The following is a 24,901-nucleotide window of genomic DNA, read 5'->3' as shown; positions in this document are numbered from 1 at the left end:
TAACTCTTTCTACAGGACACGAAGGTTTAGTTTTTTTCCTGAACAGTGTGTTTCCCACTCCCATTTTGTTCCTGTAAATTTGTTTTTTCGTCCCTTTGTGGATCGTGCCAACGTTCCCCGCTATCACACCTCGCTCAACTGAACTCGCGCTTCCAGCAAGATCTCATTTGCATGATGATCTGCCAGCACACTTTCAGGGGTGTGTGTCTGTGTGGGCATGGTTTTATATCATGGTGGGGGCCAAATGTGCCCACGAGGAAAGTAATATCTGACAGTTTTGACCTGGAACATTTGATTGGTCTCCGTGAGGAAAAACAGCTTCTTTTATTCTTTTTTTGTTTTAAACAATGTACATATTCAAAAGGTAATTAGCTGCATAAAAGGTCATCAGAAGGATAGTAAGCTTAAGTTAATCTGATGTAAACCCGCCTTCTTTCTGGTAGACGAATGTTAAAAATCAGTGCTTTTTTGATATTAAATTAGGGGCGGGGAAAAATCAACAATTTATTCAAATCTGTTTTGTTTAGTTTTTCTCCAACAGCAATTACAAAAGGATAAGGAATACATGCCTGCAACACTACAATGATTATCCATTAAATAAAAATGGATTTTATTTAAATAATGTACATAAATTTGCACCTTACTGTGATTATACATTTTGACACAACATCGATTAGAACAGCACTTAAATAGAATTTAGTTTCCACGCGGTTGAAAGTCCGATTGTGAGATCAGAGATCCGCTTCCGAGGCTGTGGTTGGAATAAAAGATTTATTTTGTGTATTTGCTAAAGGGCCTCATCAAGCCGCCAAAACATCCCACACGATAGCAGAGATGGAACAGTTTGAAGAATAACAAAGGATAACAAGCTCCCCGGTCTCGGCAGTTCATTCTGTCTTTCTACGCTAACACTCAGTGTGTGATCGTGTAGAGTGTGTTGGCATTTCTGTGACCTTTGCCCCTGCCATCCGCTTGTGTAGAGAACGTCCTGAAAAACACTCGGCCTATTAAATGTGTACTTTTACAACGCATTAAGCATCATCCGGTGTTTTCCTGCCACATAAGTAACCTTTCGTGTTTATTCTCCCCCACATCGTGACTGGCCCTTTTTTGGCTTGGGGAGGTTTGGCTGACTAAATGGATTGTGGGAAAGTGACCTAGACTCCTGGGAGGGGGTTGTTTGGAAGAAGAGGTTGGCTTCTCTCTGACCTGTGTTTTTTTTTTTCTTTCCCCCCCCCCCCCTTCTTCTTCCTCCTCCTCCGGAGCCCTGAAGAAGCCTTGAGCTGCACACTAATCCCTGTACTGCTGTGGTAGAACTAGATGACGTGCCTCACAGACGTGTGTTCATTTAGTGAATGAAGTAATCCACCTAGAGCTGCCTTCATCGGGAGAGAGTCTTAGAGAATGTAGAGGCAATTGTGTCTCCAGAGTATCTTTGGATCTGTTCTCTTGCCATATAGCATGTTGTTCATTTGATTACACGAAGCTGAGAGAGGGAAATTGAGGTGACAAATTTGGAGCCACCTGATCAAAATGAACCGATACGGCAGGTCATCATGTTCCGGGCTTTAGAAAAGCCGTTGGAGACATTCTAGCAAACTTGACAAATCTGATTTATGTGTTAATCATTAATAATTATGAGTTCTGACACGGCAAAAGAAGAAGGGGGAAAAAAGCAAATCTGAGTTGTCTCAGTAATGACTGTAATGATGTAAATAATCTCAGATATTCAGAGTTTTGGGGCAGCTAGTTAGAGATTCAACATGGAGGTTTCTCTATGGATAGTTAACATTTGTAATCTAACTTTGTACCATTGCTAATTCCCACACACTAGTTCTTCCTATGAATCAGGGAGGGTGAGGGCTAGCATGTGCTTCCTCAAATATACATGAAGCCAACACATCTTTTCAAAATTGCTGCTCATGCTCTGTGTAAAGAGCGAAGGAGAGCACTAGACGCCCTCTTCTGCATACAAGATGCCCACTATTAGCTAGTATCACTCTGATTGACGGGGAGAAATGAATTCCATCCAGAGATCAGGGTTTATTTTGGTGATCTCTCAATGTTAAAATCTGAAATCTATAGTATTTCTTCTCTGCTAACAAGCATTATTGCTTCATGTTGTCTCAGATTTTTAAAAAAAAAATTTTTTTTGTATTAAATCATGAAATCTGATGTCATTTGAAGTGTGTCACAACTATGGAATTAAGAAGTGAAGATTTGAATCATTTAAACCAATTAGAAATGTCGGTTGAATCTGATTGGACAAAATCAGACTGCGTGTGTTTTTTGCTGTTTCCTGCTCGGATGAGATTGTCCGTTGGATGTGAGCTGCTTGTCTGAGCATAGCCTTAGACACTTTCCTGGCACCATGTTGTAACTAATCCCGCTACCAACTCTGAAGACATTAACTATGGATGTGCCAGTACTCATGGCTTGGATGGGCATTGAATTGTATTGAATTGGACGTTTTCTGATCTGATCTTCGGACGTTTTTTCTGTAATGATGCTGTGGTGATGCTTTGGCTGACACGACACACACACAAACACACCTAAAACACTTCTGTTAAAGCATTCAACCATCATGCCTGTCATGTTGTGGATCACTTAGCAACAAAATCACTCCGTCGCTATGAGGATGTCGCTGTTGTATCACTATCGCTTTGACCACAATGCCAGCCAGCCCTTCTCCACTCCACAATCATCATCAAACCACTTCTGCTCTCGGAAATGATGGCAAGGACATGCAGGGGTCTGATTTACAGAAGACTGGAGCACGAGGTGTTCGGGATGCACACTGGAAAAACTGGTACGTGGATTAGTGTGCAAAAAAGAATTCTGCTTTAAACACAAACAAGGACATGACTGAATACTATACCAACAGTGTTAAAGTGAGTGGAAGACCAAATTATACAGAATGCAATCTTGACTTTTTAAACATGTCTCTCTACTGAGTCTTGGTGTTCAGTCAGATGTCTTCGGTTGTTTGTATAGAGTTCCATCGTGCTGGGCTCCTTAATAGTCCAGTGAGCCAGCAGAGAAGAACACACCCAGCTCATTCTAGTCCACAGCTGATCTTTTGCGGGTCTGATGGAGGCGTTCGGCTAGTCCAGCGGCTCCTGTTTTATCCGGATGGGCGTGTGGATGGTCTGACAGCGTCTCTCCTCCCGACTCAGGATGTACTCACTGAACTGAGACGAGTCCACTCCTCCGCCGCACGATGCCACCATGGTGAAACCTTTCTGGAACAATCTCTCCAGCACCTGAGCAAAAACAATGAGGCTAATGTCAACGAGGATAATTATTTACCTTTATTTACCATTTACCTTTTCACACTTGCATTTTAATGGAACTTTTCTGAGAGACACAATTTAATAGTGGATAATCCATTCAATCCATCAATTTCATGCTCTCTGGAACATTTGAATCAATTATATATTAAGTTATGTAGATTAATAAATGACTTCCCCCATGAAATCAAAATTGGTGTTTTTGTGGCTTTTAGTATGAATACGTTAGTCTTAAGGTTCTCTATAAGCTAGTGTGCTTCAAAACAATGACAAAGATCGCATTTAAATGATGTATGCATTCAAAATGTACAGTCATTCTCTTCATCAGTACGGATCAACAATTTTGATGACATCATTCTGCACTTCAGATTCTCATAAGATTTTCTGTCCAATTACATGCGCTCTAGACTCAGAAGTGTCCCGCACCCAACATTATAAAAATCACCTTGCCGAAGTTGGTCAGAAATATGTCTCTGGCTGTTCGTACACGCGCGTTTTCCGACTGTAAGTTGGTTAAGAAGGAAATGGCTTGAATTCATTCACTTTGAAGGAGGTATTTGTGCCAGCTAACAGCGTTGACAGGCATTTTTCTGTGGTATTAACTGTCGAGTACGGCTTAGCCCGAGAGATAAGATGAAGCTATTGGCTATTTAAAAATGAGGAGGAGCCACTCAATACAACCTGGCCCTGACTTCCTGTTTCAATGGAAATTACGTCAACACATTGGATAATGCTGTGCATTTCAAGGTGCTTCACGTGGACTTTAATATGCCCACAAAATGAGCAAAATGACCTAGGAACATCTTTGATGTCTGAAACTTATATATATTTATATATGAGACTTTTGAACCGATCATGTCCAAAAAAAATAAATAAATGAACGATGCAGTACCTGTAAACTTTTAGCCGAGTGTTAGTGATTAATTAAATACAGTAGTTTTGATTGTTGTATATTTAGCTTATTTATTAACATGTAAATTCGGAACATCTCTACACATTTACTCAGGATCCATGAATATACGCAGGAAACTACTTTGGAAATGTGTTCACCTGTCGTGCAAACCAGCTAGCCGTGTTTATTGTTGTTTTGTTTTTGTTTGTTTGTTTTGTAAGGGTTTCCAGGACCTGTGTTTGAATTTGTATCATCATTTCACCAAGTTATTTAACAGCAGGCAAAACAGAAAAAAAAAAAAGATTGTGTTCATCACTAACATCGGCTAAATTAGCTAGCTGGCTCGATAGTTCTAGTAAACTCGCTCATGTTTCGGTGGTTTTAATGTTATGGCTGATCGGCATTTGAGTCCTATAATGTAAGTAATAACTGGAACGAAGTCATTTTGTGGAAATTAAATGTAACTATAAATGGTTAAAAAAAATGGCAGGTCATTCATTAAGCAGCAGATTGCTGTGGTATAAGAGGAATAAAACATTTTGGCAGAAGCTGCTATTTTAATAGTAACTCTGCTTCACAGGACGCATCACAGCCTATCCTTAACTATTTTCCTGTAACAGCATGCCACCGTGTATTTTATTTTATTCCTTATTTATAACATTTTATCTATATTTTATCTTTGTTTTTACTGGCTTGCAACATTTCCCTCTTCAGACAGTCCAGTGAAGATGAGAGCGTGATCAGATTCTCCCTGGAGCTGTTTACTGGAGTTTGATGAGAAGTCAAAAGCAAACTGTTTCCCCCTCTGACAACCGAAACCAAATCACCCCTTCTTTCCCTTCAACCCCAACAGCGCACACACACACACACACGCACTCCGCCAATGTCAGAGATCGAGCGAGCTCTCTGCAAACCCTGTCACTTGCTCGTCCACAGATCACTGACATGTTTTATCTGGCTCAGTACTTGTAGATTTTTCTTTTTTTAATTCAACACATGCAGTCTGGAGTATTCACTTACTCCTCCACTTCTTTCAAGTGTGCTTCACATGAAAATGAAAGTTGTGCCTCAAGGCAACTGAGCCAGATAAAAGTTCCTCCCAAGAAAAAAAAATAATAACACTCAGTCGAATCACTGGGCCCTGAGTAAAATGTCCACCCTTATCCACCCTCAGAAACCTCTGGCAGAATTTCAGTAAGTATTACAGAGGAAATGAATTCATCTCGTGCGTTCCTCAGGTAGAGCAGAACAAGTGACGCAACAAGCGCATGCCACTTTACTACACTTTACTGACTTCTCAGGCTGAATGAAAAAAAAAAAACACCACCAAATGAATGTGTGGTTTAAAAATGATGTAAATGAATAAATACAAATGCAGGAGTCATGTGATGCATTAAAAAAAAAACATTACAGCCATGAGTCTCTGACTCTTTAGCTCTCTGTCCATCTCTGCCTTACTCTGCCTTTGTGTCTGTCCTCCTGTCTCTCTCATTCGTTCTCTCTATCTCCTGACTGGTTGGGCTTAAGAGTGCCTGACATGTGGCAAGCAAAGAAAAAAAAGATCTGCACCTCTAGTGTAATACAATTAGTCGAGTGTGCAAAGGCGGGAAAACGGTGTTAGCAGATGCGACGATTACTTATACTGTAAGTCAATTAAGCATGTGTAAAAAGGAGCGTAAACCAGTTTAGGTTGCTTAAAGAAACCAAAGTAGGTATTAAAAATGTAATATGTGTGTTTAAAGCGCTGCAGGCACATACGCTGGAGCGCTTTTGAAAAAAGAAGGGATTTGTCTTGAGGATGAGTTAAAAATAAATTATGCATATCATTTTCTCCTCCGTTCCTCCACTCATTTACGGCTCTCTATATCCCTATGCTAGAGGTGCCCTACATTACAGTGTGTGCGTGTGCACACCAAAAGGTACTAGCATGTCATGAACAGGTCAATGCAGGGGATAAGGGACGGGTGGATTGATCCTAAAATTTCCATACTTTTTTTTTTTTCCTGAAGTTTCTTTTCTTTTCTTTTTTTTTTCAAATGGATCTTAATATAAGGATATCCATATCCTCATCCACCAGGATATTGTAGCCCTGTACCTAAGAATTGTCCCTGTAATCATAGAAATCATAGCTTACACTGAATGAACATAATTTTAACACATCTAGTGCTGTTTGACTTTGTAATATACAACTGTTGACATGTGATAGTTTATCTATCTGGCATCACCTAGATGTGAATGGGTTTCCTTTGGAGTCTGGTGTACATTTATGGTATATGGCAGACACCCTAATCCATAGTGACTTACATTCATCTCATTTATACATTTGAGCAGTTGAGGGTTAAGGGCTTTGCTCAAGGGACCAGCAGTGGCAGCTTGGTGGTGCTGGGGTTTGAACTCATGACCTTCTGGTGAAAAGGTGCAGCATCTTAACCACTGAGCTACCACTGCACCTGGTTGGCTTCAAGACTTCTTCCTCATGATGTCTCAGGGAGTTTTTCCCTTCTATTCTTGTCTATTGCACTGTGTATCCATTCATACAGCTTATCCAGGATCGCAGGGAGCCTGGAGCCAAACCCAGGGGACTTGGGGCACAAGGCGGGGAAGACATGGATGGGCACTCACATGGCAGCATCACACACATTCACACACTGCAGACAATTTGGAAATGACAATCAGCCTACAGCACGTGTCTTTGGACTGGGGAAGGAAACCGGGCTAACACAGGGTGCACATGCAAACGCCACACACATGGTGGAGATGGGAGGCAAACATGCTAACCACTAAGCCACTGTGCCACTCTGTGTACAAATAAAATCGAATTGCATTGAAAAATAATGTAAGAACAACATCATAATGATGCAGAAGGCGGAAGATGATGGAATTACTGCTCCTTCGACAATATCCCTCCGACAGAACTGAACAGACCCGAACCAAAAAGAATGACAGAGTGAACGCCTTTTGTAAGTGATATAATGTATCCATGACTCAAACACTCCTGAATTATTTCTTTCACATATAATTCATTTGAAGTAGAAATAGACGTTTCCCCCTTTTATATGTACAAGAAGACTTTTCAAAGTGTCTGAATCAATATCAGGTTACTATGTTTTACTGGGTATTGGGGTCGAGAATAAAATCAGTGGTATCGCCGGTCCCTATGGGGGATGTAATAACATCTCGTGGGGCAGATCTGCACCTTTGCAGCTGTGCATCTACACCTTTTCTCAACACCTGCCAGCTTCATCCTCTCCTCCTCACACCGGTTCTCTCCACTTCTTCCTGTGTGACACTCATGCCCCAGTCCTGCTTTCTAACGTTCTTCCCAGCATCTCAACTTCTCAGTGAACACATTGTCTCCTTCCTGATCATCAATACACATCATCTATACACAGCACTGATCTGAACTGCATAAAGCAGGAACATATACAGTAAGGGTTGAGTGTGTAACCCAGCAAATCAAAGGATGTTATATATATATATATATATATATATATATATATATATATATATATATATATATATATATATATATATATATATATATATATACACACACACACACACACACAATATTATAAGCAAAAATGTATCAAAATGAAGTATGCTTAGTACATAAATACCTTTTGGATGATTTGTTAAAAGTATTGCCAGTGTTCTGGTGGATAATAGCTAATGCTAGCTAGTGCTAGTTAACTTGTTATATTGTTATATTTAGCTAGCTGTTTTGCAACATGATAGAAAGAACCGAGTCAGTCAGAGATATAGCTGCAGGACAGGCAAGATAGGCAATTGCTCGGGGCCCCTGAGTGTTAAGTCCTATGAAAATATTCAAATCTCAAATTGCAGAACTCCCCAAAACCTCAGATAGGGTTCTGAAAAGGGGTGCCATGTCGCTAGTTAATCGTTGCGCTTTTCAAAATTTAGAGAACGTACATATCTGGAAGCCAAAAAAAGAAAGAGAAAGCAGAACTACGGTAAGTGGTGGAACGAATCGAATAGCGAAATTATTATGGATGATATCTACAAAAGATGTCATAAAGTAACGTATTTTACATCACTTTGTCAAGCAAGCAGCTAGCTAGCTAGAGTTAGTGCTTAGTATGGAGCAAGTAATGTTAAATATTTAGCTAGCTTTATGGGTGGAATTTGTCATTTTGCTCAAATTGTATCAGCTTGGTCTTAAAGTATATACAGAGTATAAAAGCCAACATTTTACCAATGGCGTTCTGTTGTAGCCTACGTGATATAATGATGGTTTATCTAATTGGGAAGTTTGATCTACTGAAGCACTACATATGTATGTAGTATGTAGGATACTTTCATACAGTTATCCTATAGTTGGCTCATGATACTGAAGCATATTATAAATCTACTCTATATGCCTACCGTTTAGATTAGTTTTTTTTTTTTTTTTTAACTGACATCTTGGTATTGCACATGTATGGTCCCTGATGTTAGAGATAGATTAATATACATGGGGATATACACCCCTTGCATTTTCCTGCCCTACAGTCCCTAGTATCATGTCTGGAGTCATTAGCTACTTGAACTATTTACATGATCAGCAATTGATTCGTTGATTCCGATAAGCATTGGTCACCACACAAAAGTACAAAAAACACTGAACACCTTGTGACCTTGTCAGTATGTGATGCAAATCACATACCGACGCTTTCTATGATCATCAAATCTAAACTACAAAAATAAAGTAGTTTATCAATGTGTATTTCTGATAGCAGAAACCATCCCTGGCTTTACTACAGCTTATTGAACTCTTCTGCCTACTCTAAACCTCTAAAGAACAGTTTTGCTATATCAAGGAAATAACTAAACTCTTCAGGATTAAACTGCAGAGACTCATACAGAACATTTTTTCATGTGAGGAAGGCTGAGTATGAAGCATGTGGCTCTACCTGTACAGAATTGAGTCTGCAGTATCCGTTCAGCGGAAAGCGAATAACATGAGTGGGGTCCTGGTTCCAGCCGGCGTTGACCGAGTTGCACATGACATCGCCCGTCTCAGGGAAGATCTCCTCGATGAGAGCTTTGTCTCCACTCAAGGCGATCCTCTCGCCGAGGTCAGGGGTCACGCGCACCACCAGGCATTCACAGGGCTGAGCTCTCCGTCGCTGTTCTCGCTCCTGCTTCCAGCGCTCCAGCTCCTTCACCATGGGGCTTAGCTGGTAATAACGCGCCTCCTCGTACAGCAGCTGGAACTCCTACACAGCCCACAGGACAGGAAGCAGATTTCAGGGTGGATACAGACAACGTACAGTCGTGTATGTATGGATGAAGGAATGTATGCTTACATCAGGAAGGTGCTTGTAATAGCAAATACATGGAGTATGGAGGTGCTGCTCTAGCAAAGAGTTCTCTTAAATCATCTTTCTGATCTCTTCCAATTAGTTGTTCATATTAGGTTAGCCTAAATATCAACTAGTAAAACATGCTGGCTAATTAGATGAGATTAGCTAACTTGTCACATGCTAACATAACAACATAGATTACAGATTAACCAAGGACTAAAATTCCACTTAGAAGATCTCATTATAAAGCCCACTTGGAGTTAGACTACATGTTGTTCTAAAGGAAAAGAGTAAAGAGTTTAGAAAATGTTAGCATATCATCATTAAGGTCAAACATTATTTGCTTAGATTTGTTTGTTTTTTTTAACCAGAGATGGGTTGTTAACAAAATTTGGACTTTGCGATTTGGATGGGATAAATATCTGTGGATTTTACCTGAACTACCAGCCTGAATTGACACATTATAACATCAGTGTTAGTGACACATGCTACACACAACAGTAAAACAGCACAAGGCTGTGTCCTTTCCCAGGCTTAATTATTACTTTACTTACATTTAGTTTAGTTTACTTACAGTACCATGTAATAAATGACCAAATTACATTATTTAGATTAGTTACATTACCATGATGTTCAATCTGAACAGAGCTATTATTAATGAAGGAGCTCTGTGTGCGTAAATATGACCAAGACTACTATTACTGCAAGGTTTTTTTGTTTGTTTTTTTAATAACCACCACTGTTATTAATGTCTGAACCATAGTTTTAATACTTCCTATTTTTATGCTGTATTGCTATTTTATTATTGCACAATATTGCACAAATATCTCACGCAACTCTATACAATCTCTGTGTAGGATTATGTTAAATACGACCATGAGGATAAACATGAGAAGGATCCTGGTCCCTGTCAGTGCTGTGTGACAGAATCTACTGGCTTAAAAGCCACATGTTCATCACTACAGAATCAAAATGGTAGCTAGTGAAATCAGTGGTTTTAAAATCACTACTCAACAACAAAACAACAGCCATATACTAACCCACAGAACCGTGTAGGTCTGTAAAATTGCTCATCTTGTGGTACACACACACATGCTCTCTGGGATGGAAGCACAGATTGGCTGTATTGCCCTGAGGGTCTTAGTGCCCTGAAGCTACTTCACCCCAGCCCTCTTACCCCTACCATTTTCTACCATACCAGATGGCACTGCCACTCACTTCTAGCACTAAAACAACAGAGACAAAAACTCACTCGCTTAACAATAGACGGAGAAATCTCTTACGAATGTGAGAGAAATAAAAAAATGAAAGCAAGTATCCTTATTAAGACCTTGTTCCTCTCAGGTAAACTGCTAGTACTACTAGAGCTATTACAACTCTAAACATCTAGATTGACTGACATGCTCACTGAAGTTGCCAGATCTTTTAACTTGAGTAATTATAGCAGTATGTTGCAAGCCAAATAGGCAGAGTTTATTTATAATTTATTTTCAATGCAAAGATTATGTACAGTCAAATGCCTATACACGTGGTTGTGGTTATATTTAAAGTATATTGAAATAACAGGCACTGTTTATCCTACAGCGGTTGCAGGGAGCCTGCAGCCTATCCCATGGGAATAGGACAGGATGCAAACCTAAGACGACACAAACTCTCTCACAAACCCATTCACACACTATGGACAATTTGGAAATGCCAATCAGCCTACAGCACGTCCTTGGACTGGGGGAGGAAACTGGAGTACCCAGAGGAAACCCCTGATGCATGGGGAGAACATGCAAACTCCGCACACACAATCCGGAGGTGGGATTTGAGCCCCCAACTCTAGAGTTGCAAGGCCACCGTGTCCCCTGTAAGGTATAATTATGAGAAATATGTATTTATATCGATAGGTTTTTAGAATATGGATGTACTTTCTGTGTGCTAGTGAACTGATGTACTCATTGTCATAGGTGTTATTTATTTATGATAATATGAGTGTAAAGGTCCGCGAATACTTTCTAAGACTGAATTCAGCCAAATCAAAAAGCCATATATTGACATATATTGACACCTCTGCTTTAAGAAGCCATTAAAAACGTTTCACCAAAACAACATAGAATTTTTACACACCATTTCATCTGCAAAGATCTGCAAAGATGATATTAGATAAGGAGCCAGTTTAGCGAAGTGGTAAAAACAGTCAGTCTGCATGATGTCTAAAACTCATTCTAGCTAAATGTGATTTCCTCACACAGTGAATGTCAGGATTTGATCACGTTGTTAGATAGCGAAACAGACATAAGCCTAATAAATTCAGTTTGTAATTAGATACTGACTGTGAGAATGTCTGCAAAGCTCCTGTGCCACACCCAGACATTTTCTCCCTTTTCACTTTTGGAGGTAACTGGATTTTAAAATGTTAGAACTTGACTTATGGTCGAGATACATGCAAAATTTCAAAATCTGACCACCACATAAATACATACATTTTCTTTACACAGGATTGTGAGGGAGCCTGGAGTCTATCACAGGGAACTCGTGGCACAAGTCGGGGGACACCCTGGACAGGGTGCCAACCCATCCCATGGCACAATTGCACACCCATTCATACACTATCGACAATTTGGAAATGCCAGTCAACTTACAACACGTCTTTGGACCGGGGGAGGAAACCGGAGTACCCGGCGGAAATGAAGCACAGGGGGAGAACCTGCAAACTCCGCGCACACAGGGTGGAGATTCAAACCCCTAACCCCAACGGTGTAAGTAAATGTGCTAACCATTAATCCACCGTGCGCTCCCATCACCACATACAGTATATATGAAATAATATGAAAGCATTTTAGGAGATTTAGTTTTATCACTACTTCATTAAAATGTATCATACGGTGTTATTTTGTAAATAATATAATATATATATATATATATCTGGCATGATTTTTGGAGTTTCTAACATTTGGAATGATATTTTTTGACATTTGGAGTGGTTTTGTGCTAGTTTAATTATGTCCATTTGACTATTGAAGACCTGGCAACCCTTAACACACACTAATACTGAGGCAGGCAACACACTGAAAGTAGGTAATAGTCAGAAACTCTCTCTCTCTCTCTCTCTCTCTCTCTCTTTCTCTCTTGCTGTCCCTTTGCCATTAAGCACTGTGAACTGTTTCCAGTTGAGGTGCTTGTGTAACACCGATCCCTTCCCTCCATGCATCTCCAAAAAGTTAGCTCTTCATCTCCACCCTGTATGAACTACTCATTTTCCTGCAGGCTATGCCACAGTGAACAATAGCAGCCAACGTCTAAGACTCCATACCTTCAGTATGCACACAAAAAGAAGCTGCTTTTGCTTGCCTCTCGCCCCACCCCATCTAACTATTTCTCTCTCTCTCTCCCCGTCAGCATGCATGCTAAGACTTCAGGCCTTGAGGCTCGGAGTAATTCAAAGGAAAATGTAAGTCTTAAGGTGCTATTCATCCTCGGTCTGTAGCGAGGGTTAGATATGTTGCGACTTCTACAAGGCAACATTCTGAAAACCTAACCCAGTAAATACAGAGAACTATAAAAGAAGCCTACTCAATAGCTCCTCATGATAGCTTCAGAGCTTTGAAGCCGGTACTAGACAAAGAAATTGATAAAAGCGCACTGAATTGCATTTCCATTAGCAGAAAGAGTCAGAATTGTGTTTGACACTTTACAAAATTCCCCTCAAGGGACAAGCGAACTAAGTATATATCTGAAGTAACAAGTTCCGCAGACTGGGAATGAATTACAGCTTTCGCTGTTGTAAATTTGCAAACATTTTCAAAGAGTGAATGAGTTGATGAGCGAGTCAGTGCTGTTTGGATATGCTGTGATGGCAAACAGAATGATCTTGTGAAGCCAGTGTGTCGGAGTCACGTGCCTGGCACAATTAAACCCCTGCGGCATTTCGATGGGGCTGCAAATGATGATCAATTCAGTCAGTCGCCACTATTTGCATATTTCCCAGCTTGCAAAGGGTGAAGAGTGTGATGGCTGACTGTGAAGCTTGACTGTAATGAGATGTAATGATCTGAGCTGTAGCTGCTGTCTATGCATCATTTCACTATTCAACAGCATCCTGGAGAACTCAAGAAGGAGCTGGGGGTTTTTGAGGAGACTGTCCACACTGGTCTTGACGATGAGGATATGTTTAATTGGTTGAGCTGCAACTCGGGGAAAGAAAAAATGCACACAATTCTTCATGTTAGATGCTATGCTGGACCTAAAGCTTCCCTGGCCTGGTAACTGTAACCCATCCAAAATCATTTATGTAGATTAATATTTTTAAAAAGCTTAGGAACATCTCTACACATTCACCCTTATTACAAATGGCACAATCAAATAAGGATGAATATTCCTGAATATGCACATTGGAAGTGCCGCATCCTTTCAATTCAAATAGCTAGTGGCTAGCAAGCAGTTAGTACAGTACATTAGCCTGTATTGCTCCCAGGTAGATACTTGTGAGATTTCAGCATATGTATCCCGATTATTCATATCCTCAGTAATTTATTTAGCTGTAGTCAAACCTGTCTAAATATACTGTAGCACAACACCTAGCTAACTAACATTAGCTAAGTTAGTAAATTAGCTTGTCACACATAGACATGAATGAAAGGTTTCTGTATCTGATTCTGGTTTGTCATTTCTCAGAATTGTATGTGCCAATAGCTAAATCTGTTCAAATATACCAAACAAAGCTATTTGTTAAATCACTAACATAAGCTTAGTTGGATAGCCAGCTAACTCAGTGCTAGTAAGCTAGTTGTTAGTAATTTTACATATACCATAACAATAAAGGCTACTTTGTTATTCACTAATATTAGCAAAGATATCTAGCTAACTTAGCATGCAGCGATTAATACATAATACATAATACATTTCAGAACACCACAGCATTACATTGCAGTATGAGGGAGGGGGAGTGACTTTTATGGAACACCATCTCTATAATTGTGTAGAAATCTCATTTTTGAATACAGAGGTACTTTAAACAGTTGTATCCTTAGCACACTTAACATCTTGACAAAAGCAATTCTTTAAAATAAAATAAATTTAGCTCCATTTTTTTTTAGGTAGAACCTAGGATTTTAGAGATTTTCCTTATAAGAATGCCAAATAGATAATAAAGTGTTTGTACAAGCTGTAGTATGAGCTATATAGGTCGATATGTTGCATTTGCTATTTATTTTATTTTATTATTTTTATTTATTTTATTTTAAAATATTGTATAAATAATGTAAATTATTTATGTGTTTGTTTGCTTATTCCATCCATCCATCCATCTTCTACCGCTTACTCCTCTACAGGGTCACGGGGAACCTGGAGCCTATAACAGGGAGCATCGGGCACAAGGCGGGGTACACCCTGGACAGGGTGCCAGTCCATCGCAGGGCACACTCACATACACACTCACACACCCATTCATACACTACGGACACTTTAGACACGCCAATCAGTCTACCATGCATGTCTTTGGACTGCAGCAGCATAGGGAGACCCGGGGCGGAGACACGGGGGGATCCTGCAGCACGGGGAGAACATGTAAACTCCACACACACAGGGCCACGGTGGGAATCGAACCCTGGAGGTGTGAGGCAAACGTGCTAACCACTTTTTTGTGTATTTTATTTTATTTTATTTTGGAGGGTTTTACTGACTTCAATATTTTAATATTTATACTGAATATCTCAGTCTTGTATTTTCTTAATTTGAAAATCAATAAAATTGATCTAGATAGATAGCTAGATAGATATCCTCAAAACCATGAAATGAATGTGCATTATGTTCTAATACTTGGGGAGCAAATTTACCTTGAAGTCTTCAGGAAGCAGCAGTTTGCTGGTGCGGAGGTAGCTGAGAATGTAACGGAAAATTTCCCCGTCCCGGTCAATAAAGTAGTGCTGTTTCAGACTGTCCAACACGATCGGCTCGGTGCCGTTAAACAGCCGACTGATTCTGAGGAGGACAGAACAATAAACAGATCATGAATTCATCCCTGATGCAGAGGCTGACTAATAATCACAAACCTTTAACACAACTGGAGCAGTATGACCACTTTAAATGCAGTGAGAATGATGGACGTTTATTGTTTAACCTGGTTTGAAGAATGAGGTCGAACATTTGGTTTCATGTCTTATGCTATTTCTGCTCTTGTGTTAAATCAACTTAAATCTTGTCATTGCAAAGATGTTCCCATTTCATTTCACGTTCTCTCTCTCTCTCTCTCTCTCTCTCTCTCTCTCTCACCCTCCCATTCTGGAAACTGATGCAAAACACTTAATAAGAAAACCAATTCCCCTTTTTGTGCCTGCGGTGCTTCTTTTCTCATATGGTCTTGCAGTTCCCCCAGTTAGAATTTCACCATATAGCTTCAGGCAATCTTAGTTTTTCATCTCCGTTTCTTTTTCTTTCTTTTTTTTTCCCTCTAAAAAGCAATTAAAATGCTGCCTGCTTTCCCCCTGCTTCCCCTACACTGCTCTCCTCCTCCTCCCTGTCTCTCTATCTACATTATTAAATCAGAGAAGGCCATGGCATGTGTTAAGCTGAGCAGATGTGAGGGTGTGCTCTCCTCTCGCTCTCCTCATACTCTCCTCTTTCTAACAGGTGGTGCTCTTTTCCACCCGCCTCTCATGGGGGAGTGAATTATCAGCAGGACCTCTGAGGATTGAGGTTGGGATGCAGCAGGTAGGAATTTCACAGCACCACAAGTGGGAACATTGCTCCTTTTCATTTGTCTGATGAACATAGACTTCTGTTTTATTCGTGATTCAAAAAGCAGATCCAAATGATCTATAGATGATATCCAAATCTGGTACAGTTCCACTGCAGCATCTGTTTCCTCGTGATCAACGAGACCCAGCGCAGCCGTGACGTGGCATCAGCTTTTCTCTCACACAGGATTATGTTCAGTACAGTTTCCTCCACTTTTTATTTGAATACAAATCACATAGCTTTGACATCATTAAACACACATCAGCATTTTTATTTTTATTTTTATGGAATAGTGATTTTTGTTTGAGCGAGCTCAGCATTTCTGCTAATAGCTCTGTTAGTCGGAGGGAGGGCAGATACTGAGACAAATATACTCAGGATGCGAATGAGGGGGTGGAATTTTAGAGAAGCATTTCTGATCCTCCTGCACAGAACTGCTGCTCATGTTTACAGCAACACTGCAGTGGACCATGAGGTCTTGTGACACTTGAAAAGACTAAGACCCACTTGTTCAAATCTACTCCAAACCTCAATAATAGTCTTGCAACAGCGCATATAAAATCCAGTTGGAAGAGCTCTTAAATTTGCCTTATTTGTCATTAAATAAACATTAATTGTGCTTAATGTCAGCTCTGCGGTCATAAAAAGAACACAAGTGATTTACAACCCAATTGCTATCTAGCACATCTGTGTTCTAATTGTGATTACTACAAACAACAATTTCAACGTTTCCCTGTAATGTATATAAAAAAATAAGAACCAAAGTAAACCTCTTTTCTTAAAACTCACTCATACTGTAATAAAGTATTTTTGTAGAATGTTTTTCCATGAATTCTTACTCAAATGTTTTTGCAGATTAACTATGTATAACTCATCCAATCAGACATAGGGATAGCCAAGTGGATCTGACAGATACCGCAACATGAAAAAAAAAAAAAAGAAAGAAAAAAGTCATTTTTATTTTTGGGGAAAAAAAAGCTTTGTCTTATGCCTGATTCATCCTAACACCTTAAATGAAACAGATGATAGATAGAGATGAATTTCATTTGTACAGTTGGATATTTTTTTAAACGTTCATTTGTTTGTTCATTTATTTATTCATCTTCAGTAAGTGCTTTATCCTGGTCTGTGTCACAGTGGATCCGGACCCTATCCCAGGAACACTGTGCATGCCGTGGGAATACACCCTGAATGTGTCACCAGTCCATTGCAGGGCACACAGCATACACACACATTTACAGGTTGGGCCAAATTACATTAGCAATCCACCTACTAGCTTGTCTTTGGGAGGTGGGAGGAAACCTGGGACCCATGAGGAAACCCATTTGGACAGGACCCAAGCTCAAGTACAGGATCAAACTGGGGATGGTGGAGCTGTGAGGTGGCAATGCTACCTGCTGCACCACCACAGGAAAATGTGTTGAAATTCATATTAGTCTCTCACAAACACATTAGATGCAACAAATAGAGATTAGATCGAAACCGCTGGGGTATTCCTTTAAGAACCAAAAAATTATTCAAATTTATTTGAACACATAAAGAGCATTTCAAATGTATCTGAGCAGGCAATCCATGACAGTTGGAGCATCGCATTCTCTCTAAGTTTGCACTCACTTCTAGCACAGAATATAAAATTGTCCTACCTTGAGTCTGGGTACTTCGTGAGTGTAGCCAAGCTGCTGGTGTACATGTGTCCTCCTACATCGATGTGAACGGGGGCGTTGGCTTTAGTCAGCTGAGCAGGAAGAGGGATGCCCTGTGTAGCCAGAGGAGACACTGGAGAGCGGGTCAAAGAGAGGCGAGACATGCTTCTTCCCTCCTGCAGATCAGCACACACAACACACTCTCAGCAGAGAACACAGCACAGCACACACACACCTGCAGCACTGCTGCTCCGTGTCAGTCTTCTCCCTCCCGAGTCCCTGAGCGTAAATGCGTGCTCCAGGCCTGTCAACACCTGTGAGATCACTCTTACATCCACCTCATTCCACGTTTCGCTCAAGAATTAGTAGCACACCTCTAATTAAGAGAATTTGCATTGCGCCCCCCCCACACACACATAAGAACCTGAGGGGAGGAAAGGATGAGGCTTATTAACGTGCACGAAAGAGGGAGAGAGACAGAGAGGGACAGATCGTACTGTAGGTGTCTACCTTCAGGGAACACTGAGAAAGTGTAAACTCCTAATTAAAGGTAGAGGGATAGAGAGAGAGAGAGAGAGAGAGTGTGAGATGTGAAAGGTTTGATGCCATCCAGCTGTTTGGTTTGGAGACCAACATCTTCCGGTGATGTAAAAGCAAGTATTGAAGAAAACTCATATTATATTCAGAGATTCAGAATCAAAACATGTTAAATTAAGACACACTTTCTTATTCGCTCTTGTACATTACTCACTGTGGTGTTGGTCAGGATTTAATAAACTTTAAATCACTGTTAAAGGCAGAAAGTCTGAAAAGTAAAAGTTAACACCTAGATGGATAAATCAGGATTAAATCAGAGAGAAAGTCATAAAGGATGCACCAAAAATTGGATCCGTATCAGATATCAGCTCACAACTCGATATGGGTATTGTATTGAAAATGGAAAATGTGCAATCAGTGTCGTGCTACAAATAATGATAGCTGTTCAGCTGGAAGCAAATCGGCGTTCGAGTGAACTCTGTAGGTCTTCATTAAAACACAGTGTGAATTCAGTACAGTAGATGTTCATTCAACATGTATGATTTGGTTTTCTGCCTTTTTTTTTTGGATACACATCTGTCGTTTACAGTTGCACCCTTTCAGACATCTAAACTGCCATTGTGGAGTTAAAAACACTGTTGTACGAGCCGCCTGAAAATGTTAAGCAGATGGTTAAAGGCTGCTTTGCTCGGGGCACACTGCTTTAGGAGAACCGTGTTTATTCATTTTCATCTGGGCTTTGAACTTAAATCACAAGCACAAACACAAAGATCCAGACTTGGAAGATCTGGACAGCTCACACACCCCCCCCCCCCCCCCCCCCCCCCCCCCCCCCCGGGCTGTTTATCATTTCTCTATTATGTGCTACCAGATATCCAGCTGAACTCCAGTTCTGCTAGACAGCAAACCAAAAGGTGAAGGAATGAATGGTTCAGTATCCTATACTATACTATTAAAGTCTGAAATACTTTCAAAACCACATATTACGGCACACAATGGTCAAACATATGGGGGGGAAATGCGGATTATGGAACATACCTTTTGACACATATCTCACAGTCTTTATATTTCACCTTCTCTCGGGTTAAAATGTGTGAACTAACACTGTCGCGCGCTTCCTGTAATCCCATCAGTCAAAACCCAAATACATCACTTCTTAGAATATCAGTGCACTATTTAAACTATGGAATAATGGCACATGCACCCTGTGTAGTGCACTATAAATCCCGTGTTGAGTCGTTTGGGATGCGACTCATTAATGAAATCGCTCCGGAACACGACACGGTGATTTAAACAACAACAACAACAACAACAATAATAATAATAATAATAATAATAATAATAATAATAATAAAGATTACCGTTTCAAACATTTTAGGATGTCCGATGCAATCTGATCAGGAACTCTCTCTCACTCTGTCTCTGTCTCTCTCTCTCTCTCTCACTCGTTCTCTGTGTGTGTGTGTGTGTGTGTGTGTGTGTGTGTGTGTGTGTGTTGGAGGAGATCTCTAGTCCTTTAGAAATAACTTTCGGAAAATGTTCACTACTTTTGCACTCCCGGATTTCAACCGATTTGGTTCTTCGTGCAAAATTGACGGGCCGAATCCCGCAAGACGCTGAAATCCGGGAAAAAAAGACCCGCAGCTCTGCGCGCACATCAGCGGGGTGTATGTGAGGTCGCTGTGGCTTTAAAAGTCGGTTAACACAGAGAGGAGATACAGTTTCCACAAAAAGCAGCTCCATGGGGAGCGAAGCGCTTACCTTGGAAGTCATGGCTCAATCGGCGTCGCTCTCTTCAAAACATGAGATCGATCGTGTCTTGGCCTCGGTTTGTTTTTTTCCTCTCTGTTTTTTTTTCTTTTCTTTTTTTTTATGCTTTACGGTTCCGTTTTCGGTTGGAGTGTGAGACAGGCTGAGAGTGCACTGAAGCCAGAGATCCTTCCCGAATAACAGTGGAGGAGAGCTGAACAGGAATTCTGGCTCGGGGCTGAAAACGGCCCCGGGGGGAAAAGGATTAGGGCTCCAATCAGCTCCGCTCTGCCCGCCTCACCACATTAACATCTCATCCTGCTGCGCACATGTGCACGCGCTCTTTCAGTCTTTATGCCCAGATTTATTGCAATTTATTTTCATTTCTGTCCCAACAAATAGTGTGTGTGCGCGCGCGCGCAATGTTGGCGCAAAATCCAGTGTGTGTGTGTGTGTGTGTGTGTGTGTGAGAGAGAGAGAGAGAGAGAGAGAGAGAGAGAGAGAGAGATATAACGGTTTAGATGGTTACCTAGTCACCTGAGATGATTATTTAGAGTAGATTAGTGATGATAGTGGTCGGATGATGATGATGATGATGTAATGGCACCATGAGGAAGGCTGCTGAGGATGATGGACCTATTCTAAATAAAGCTGCAATTCTTTTCTTTTTTTTTTTGTCTTACAGCCTAGCCCATATCTCTGCATCTCTCCTGTTCTGTCCGTTCAGACCGGAGTGACGCGGATCGGCGCGCGCCGCACGACAGAGCACAAAGCGCTTCCGGCCACGCGCGCCATTTCAATTACAGCGCGCGGCTGGATGGACGCGACCGACTTTAATGGCATGTGTTCGGGGAGAGAGAGAGAGAGAGAGAGAGAGAGAGAGAGAGAGGTTGATCCCGAGGGAGACAGACAGGCCCAGCCCGAATAGCAGGTTCAGCCCGCAGTGGAAAACAAGCAGATTTCAGACTACATAGAAGGCGAAAGTGTGCTTTGAACTCGCGCGCGCACTTTGAACTCAACTGTTTAACCCTCGTGTTAACGATTTCCTCCAGAGTGGATAAGTGGCGCCTACCAGTGACCACAACACAGCCTGTTTATGCGTTACAAAATGAATCCCAGAGTCAGCAGATAAAAATATCTGAAATGTTTGGACAGATAAAATAAATAAAGGCGGATTCGTGGGGGTGGGGGCGTTATAATAGGGATGTCTTGCTTTCTTTATCGTATCAATGTCAGGCGATAAAGACAATGATACCTCCTATAAACCTACAACCAACACATTTCGCTTTAAGCATCATATACGCTTGTGTATTTCTCCTGGTCAGGGTCTGGGTGTATCCTCAGCCTATCCCGGGAACACTGGGCGCGAGGCAGGAGTCCTGGGTGTGTGTTCCCACCTCGTGCCCACTGTACATCCTCTGGATGTATTCACATGGGCACCATGCACACACTCATTCACATTAAGGGCAGTTTAATGTCGCTAATCAACCTTGTGGGCGGAAAGCGGAGAACCGGAAACCCGGGGAGATCACGCAAACCTTCACACAGACAGTAACCTAAGCTCAGGAACAAATAAAAAATCCTGGAGCTGTAAGATAACAATACACACTGCGCCACCGTAGCTGCCACCCCAGCAGTTCACAATCGCCATAACAGAAGAAAAAAGAAGAAGAAAGTATTTCCATATAAAGGAATGTGTACTTATGACATCAACATTATAGAAAAATATCTTGTAGCCTACAACATCGCTTGTCTAGGTCACGTGACGTTGCTGGTTAATTGATTTGTGTAGAACTGTGTAGTGAAATGTCTCAGTGCGATAATGCATGGGATAGTTTTGCAGGAAAGATTACCCCAAATGATTTCCATTTCCATTTGGAGCTCACTTAGACCAAAGGTCCCCCATGCATGTGTTTTTAAGCTTATAGTTTCCCACTCCACATACAGCAAACGCAACCCTTTGCGTTTGCTTTCAAAATTAGGCTATGTTTCAAATTATTTGGACTAAACGATATTGCCAACTGATTCTTTTTTCCCCTCGCCGTTGGCTGAAATTAGTTTCCCTCGTCAGAGCAAAGCAGCAGGAAGACAAGATATTTTTGCTCAATTAAAGCAGCAAGCCCGGAGTTAGTTCAATTACTTGAGGCAGGAGGAAGATGTAAATTTAAAGATTTAAATAGCTTAGGATGTCGCCTCGAGCGCCCGCACTTAATTTCCTTCATTTACGGGGGATGTGAAAAAGAGATGGGAATAAACGGGTTATCCAAATGATGTGCATCCCAGTAACATAGCCTCTGTGTGGATATAACACTATCTATCGCCCCATGTTGCAGCTTCCATTCAAGTTCATGGAAATTGCCTGGAGAAAAAAAAAACCCAGCATCTCTCGCGCTGAGAATTTGGAACAGCATAACTGTTTTAAGAGATCTTCATAAACCTGTATGAAAACTAGGTTGCATGCTCCACATACACATTATCACATTTTTTAAATAAAGCTTGCAGCTTAAATAAGAAGATGTGCATTTAAAACATGTTGTAGCCTAAATATTGGTTAGCTGCGAACATGTAACATAAGTAATATGAATTCGTGTGTCATTATTTTATTAACACATACGTAAATGATTGCGTTTTGATTTAAAGTACGAATTCAGGAACGAAATTTATCCACTTTACAAAGAAAATATTGTCTGTTTGGTATCATATTGATGATCACTTTTTTAAAAAAGCGCCCTCCGACACCTTCGCGCCACAGAGGGGCCATCTGCTGGATGTTATCAGTATTGCACATCTAGATATCATTTGCATCGCCAACTCACGTGAATCAGCACCTGTTCCGGAAGTACCACTGCCTGGCCAGAGTGATCCTGGCAGTACACACGCGCGTGAATGGAGAACATAGTGAAATATAATATTTTATAAAATCACGTGTTAAAAATTCTGCTTCCACTTTACAGTGATTTCTAATTGCAGCTTTGATGATAATATGCTAATTAATTTGACTTGAGTTAAAGTCACCTCCCACCCCTCCAGGGTCGGTGGTTCGATTTACGCCATGTGTGTGAGGATGCATGTTCTCCCCATGCTGTGGGGGTTTCCTCCCCCAGTCCAAAGACATGTGTGGTAGGCTGATTGGCATGTCCAAAGTGTCCTTAGTGTATGAATGGGTACCTGATGCTCCCTGGGATGGGCTCCAGGTTTCCCTTTGACCCTGAAGGAAGGATAAACGGTAAAGATGGATGGATGGTGAACATTAACCTGTATCTGCATGACTGTGCACTGCACTGCTGCCACATGATTGCCTGATTGGTTAATTTCATGATTGAGAAGGTGTACAGGTGTTCCTAATAAAGTGGTTGGTCAGTGTCTTTAATTTCTATTAAATAGAATGTACACAGATGATAGATTCTTAGCTACTGTTATTCTTCATTAATGTCCTGTCTCTCCACATTACTGTTCCTTTCCAGGTCTCTGTACAGTTGGGTCACATAATCAGAATCCTACCCTGCTTACTCACCAGTCTGAGGTCTGTTGTGGGATTTTTCAGCTAGATTAATGACCCACTGGGTTATTTGTGGTGTTTTACTACAACCCCAATTCCAAAAAAAATTGGGACGCTGTGTAAAATGTAAATAAAATCAAAATGCAATGATTTGTAAATCTAATAAACCCATATGTTATTCACAATAGAACATAGAAAAGATGTCAAATGTTTAAACTGAGTAAATGTACCATTTTAAGGGGAAAAATAAGGTAATGTTGAGTTTGATGGCAGCAACATGTCTCAAAAAAGTTGGGACAGGGACAACAAAAGGTTGGAAAAGTAAGTGTTACTAAAAGAAACAGCTGGAGGGACATTTTGCAAATAATTAGGTTAATTGACAACAGGTCAGTAACATGATTGCGTATAAAAAGAGTGTCTTAGAGACGCAGAATCTTTCAGACGTGAAGATGGGCAGAGGTTCACCAATCTTTGAAAAAAAGTCTATGAATTGTGGAATAAATTCCGAATAATGTTACTCAATATAAAATTGTGAAGACTATGACTCTCATCATCTACAGTATATAATATCATCAAATGATTCTGAGAATCTGGAGAAATCTCTGTGCGCAAGGGACAAGGGTGAAAATCAATATTGCATGCCAATAATCTCCGGGCCCTCAGGTGGCACTGCATTAAAACAGGAATGATTCTGTAATGGAAATCACTGCATGGGCTCAGAAAGACGTCCAGAACACACTGTCTGTGAACACAGTTTGCCGGGCCATCCACAAATGCTGGTTAAAGCTCTATCATGCAAAGTAGAAGCCATATGTGAACATGATCCAGAAACCTAACCGCTTTCTCTGGACCAAAGCTCATTTAAAATGGACTGAGGCAAAGTGGAAAACTGTTCTGTGGTCAGACGAATCGAACTTTGAAATTCTTTTTGGAAACCATGGACACTGTGTCCTCTAAACTAAAGAGGAGAGGGTCCATACGGCTTTTATCAGTTCAAAAGCCTGCATCTCTGATGGTATGTGGGTGCATTAGTGACTATGGAATGGGCAGCTTGCACATTTGGAAAGGCACCATCAATGCTGAAAGGTATATACAGGTTTTTAGAAGCAAAATATGCTTCTATCCAGATTCCATACTATCTTTACTTCAGAGAGACTCTGCCTAATCATGTTACTGACCTGTTGCCAATTAACCTAATTAGTTGCAAAATGTTCCTCCAGCTTTTTGTTTTTAGTAACACTTACTTTTCCAGTCTTTTGTTGCCC

The 24,901-nt window shown here is 40.8% G+C and overlaps 1 protein-coding gene across 5 annotated transcripts; it reads right to left on the bottom strand.

Moving 5' to 3' along the window:
* Positions 1-1,238: 1,238 nt before the first annotated feature.
* kctd15a (potassium channel tetramerization domain containing 15a) lies at positions 1,239-23,437 on the bottom strand. Of its 5 annotated transcripts, none has more exons than XM_017474731.3 (5): positions 23,306-23,437; positions 17,852-18,027; positions 15,308-15,452; positions 9,096-9,401; positions 1,239-3,263 (listed from the first exon to the last, which is right to left on the bottom strand). In XM_017474731.3, the coding sequence occupies exons 1-5, from the start codon at positions 23,402-23,404 to the stop codon at positions 3,105-3,107; spliced, it is 885 nt and encodes a 294-aa protein (XP_017330220.2). In that variant the 5' UTR covers positions 23,405-23,437; the 3' UTR covers positions 1,239-3,104. The 5 variants fall into 5 exon arrangements, with proteins under 5 accessions (XP_017330220.2, XP_017330221.1, XP_017330218.1 ...); XM_017474732.3 differs by lacking the exon at positions 23,306-23,437 and adding an exon at positions 20,667-20,973; XM_017474729.2 differs by lacking the exon at positions 23,306-23,437 and adding an exon at positions 20,150-20,621.
* Between the last annotated feature and the right edge of the window lie 1,464 nt (positions 23,438-24,901).

This window comes from Ictalurus punctatus, chromosome 8, assembly GCF_001660625.3.
Source record: "Ictalurus punctatus breed USDA103 chromosome 8, Coco_2.0, whole genome shotgun sequence".
NCBI classification, from domain to species: Eukaryota; Metazoa; Chordata; class Actinopteri; order Siluriformes; family Ictaluridae; genus Ictalurus; species Ictalurus punctatus.
Note: the sequence above shows the minus strand (reverse complement) of the source record. Positions and strands in the feature narration are given on the sequence as shown.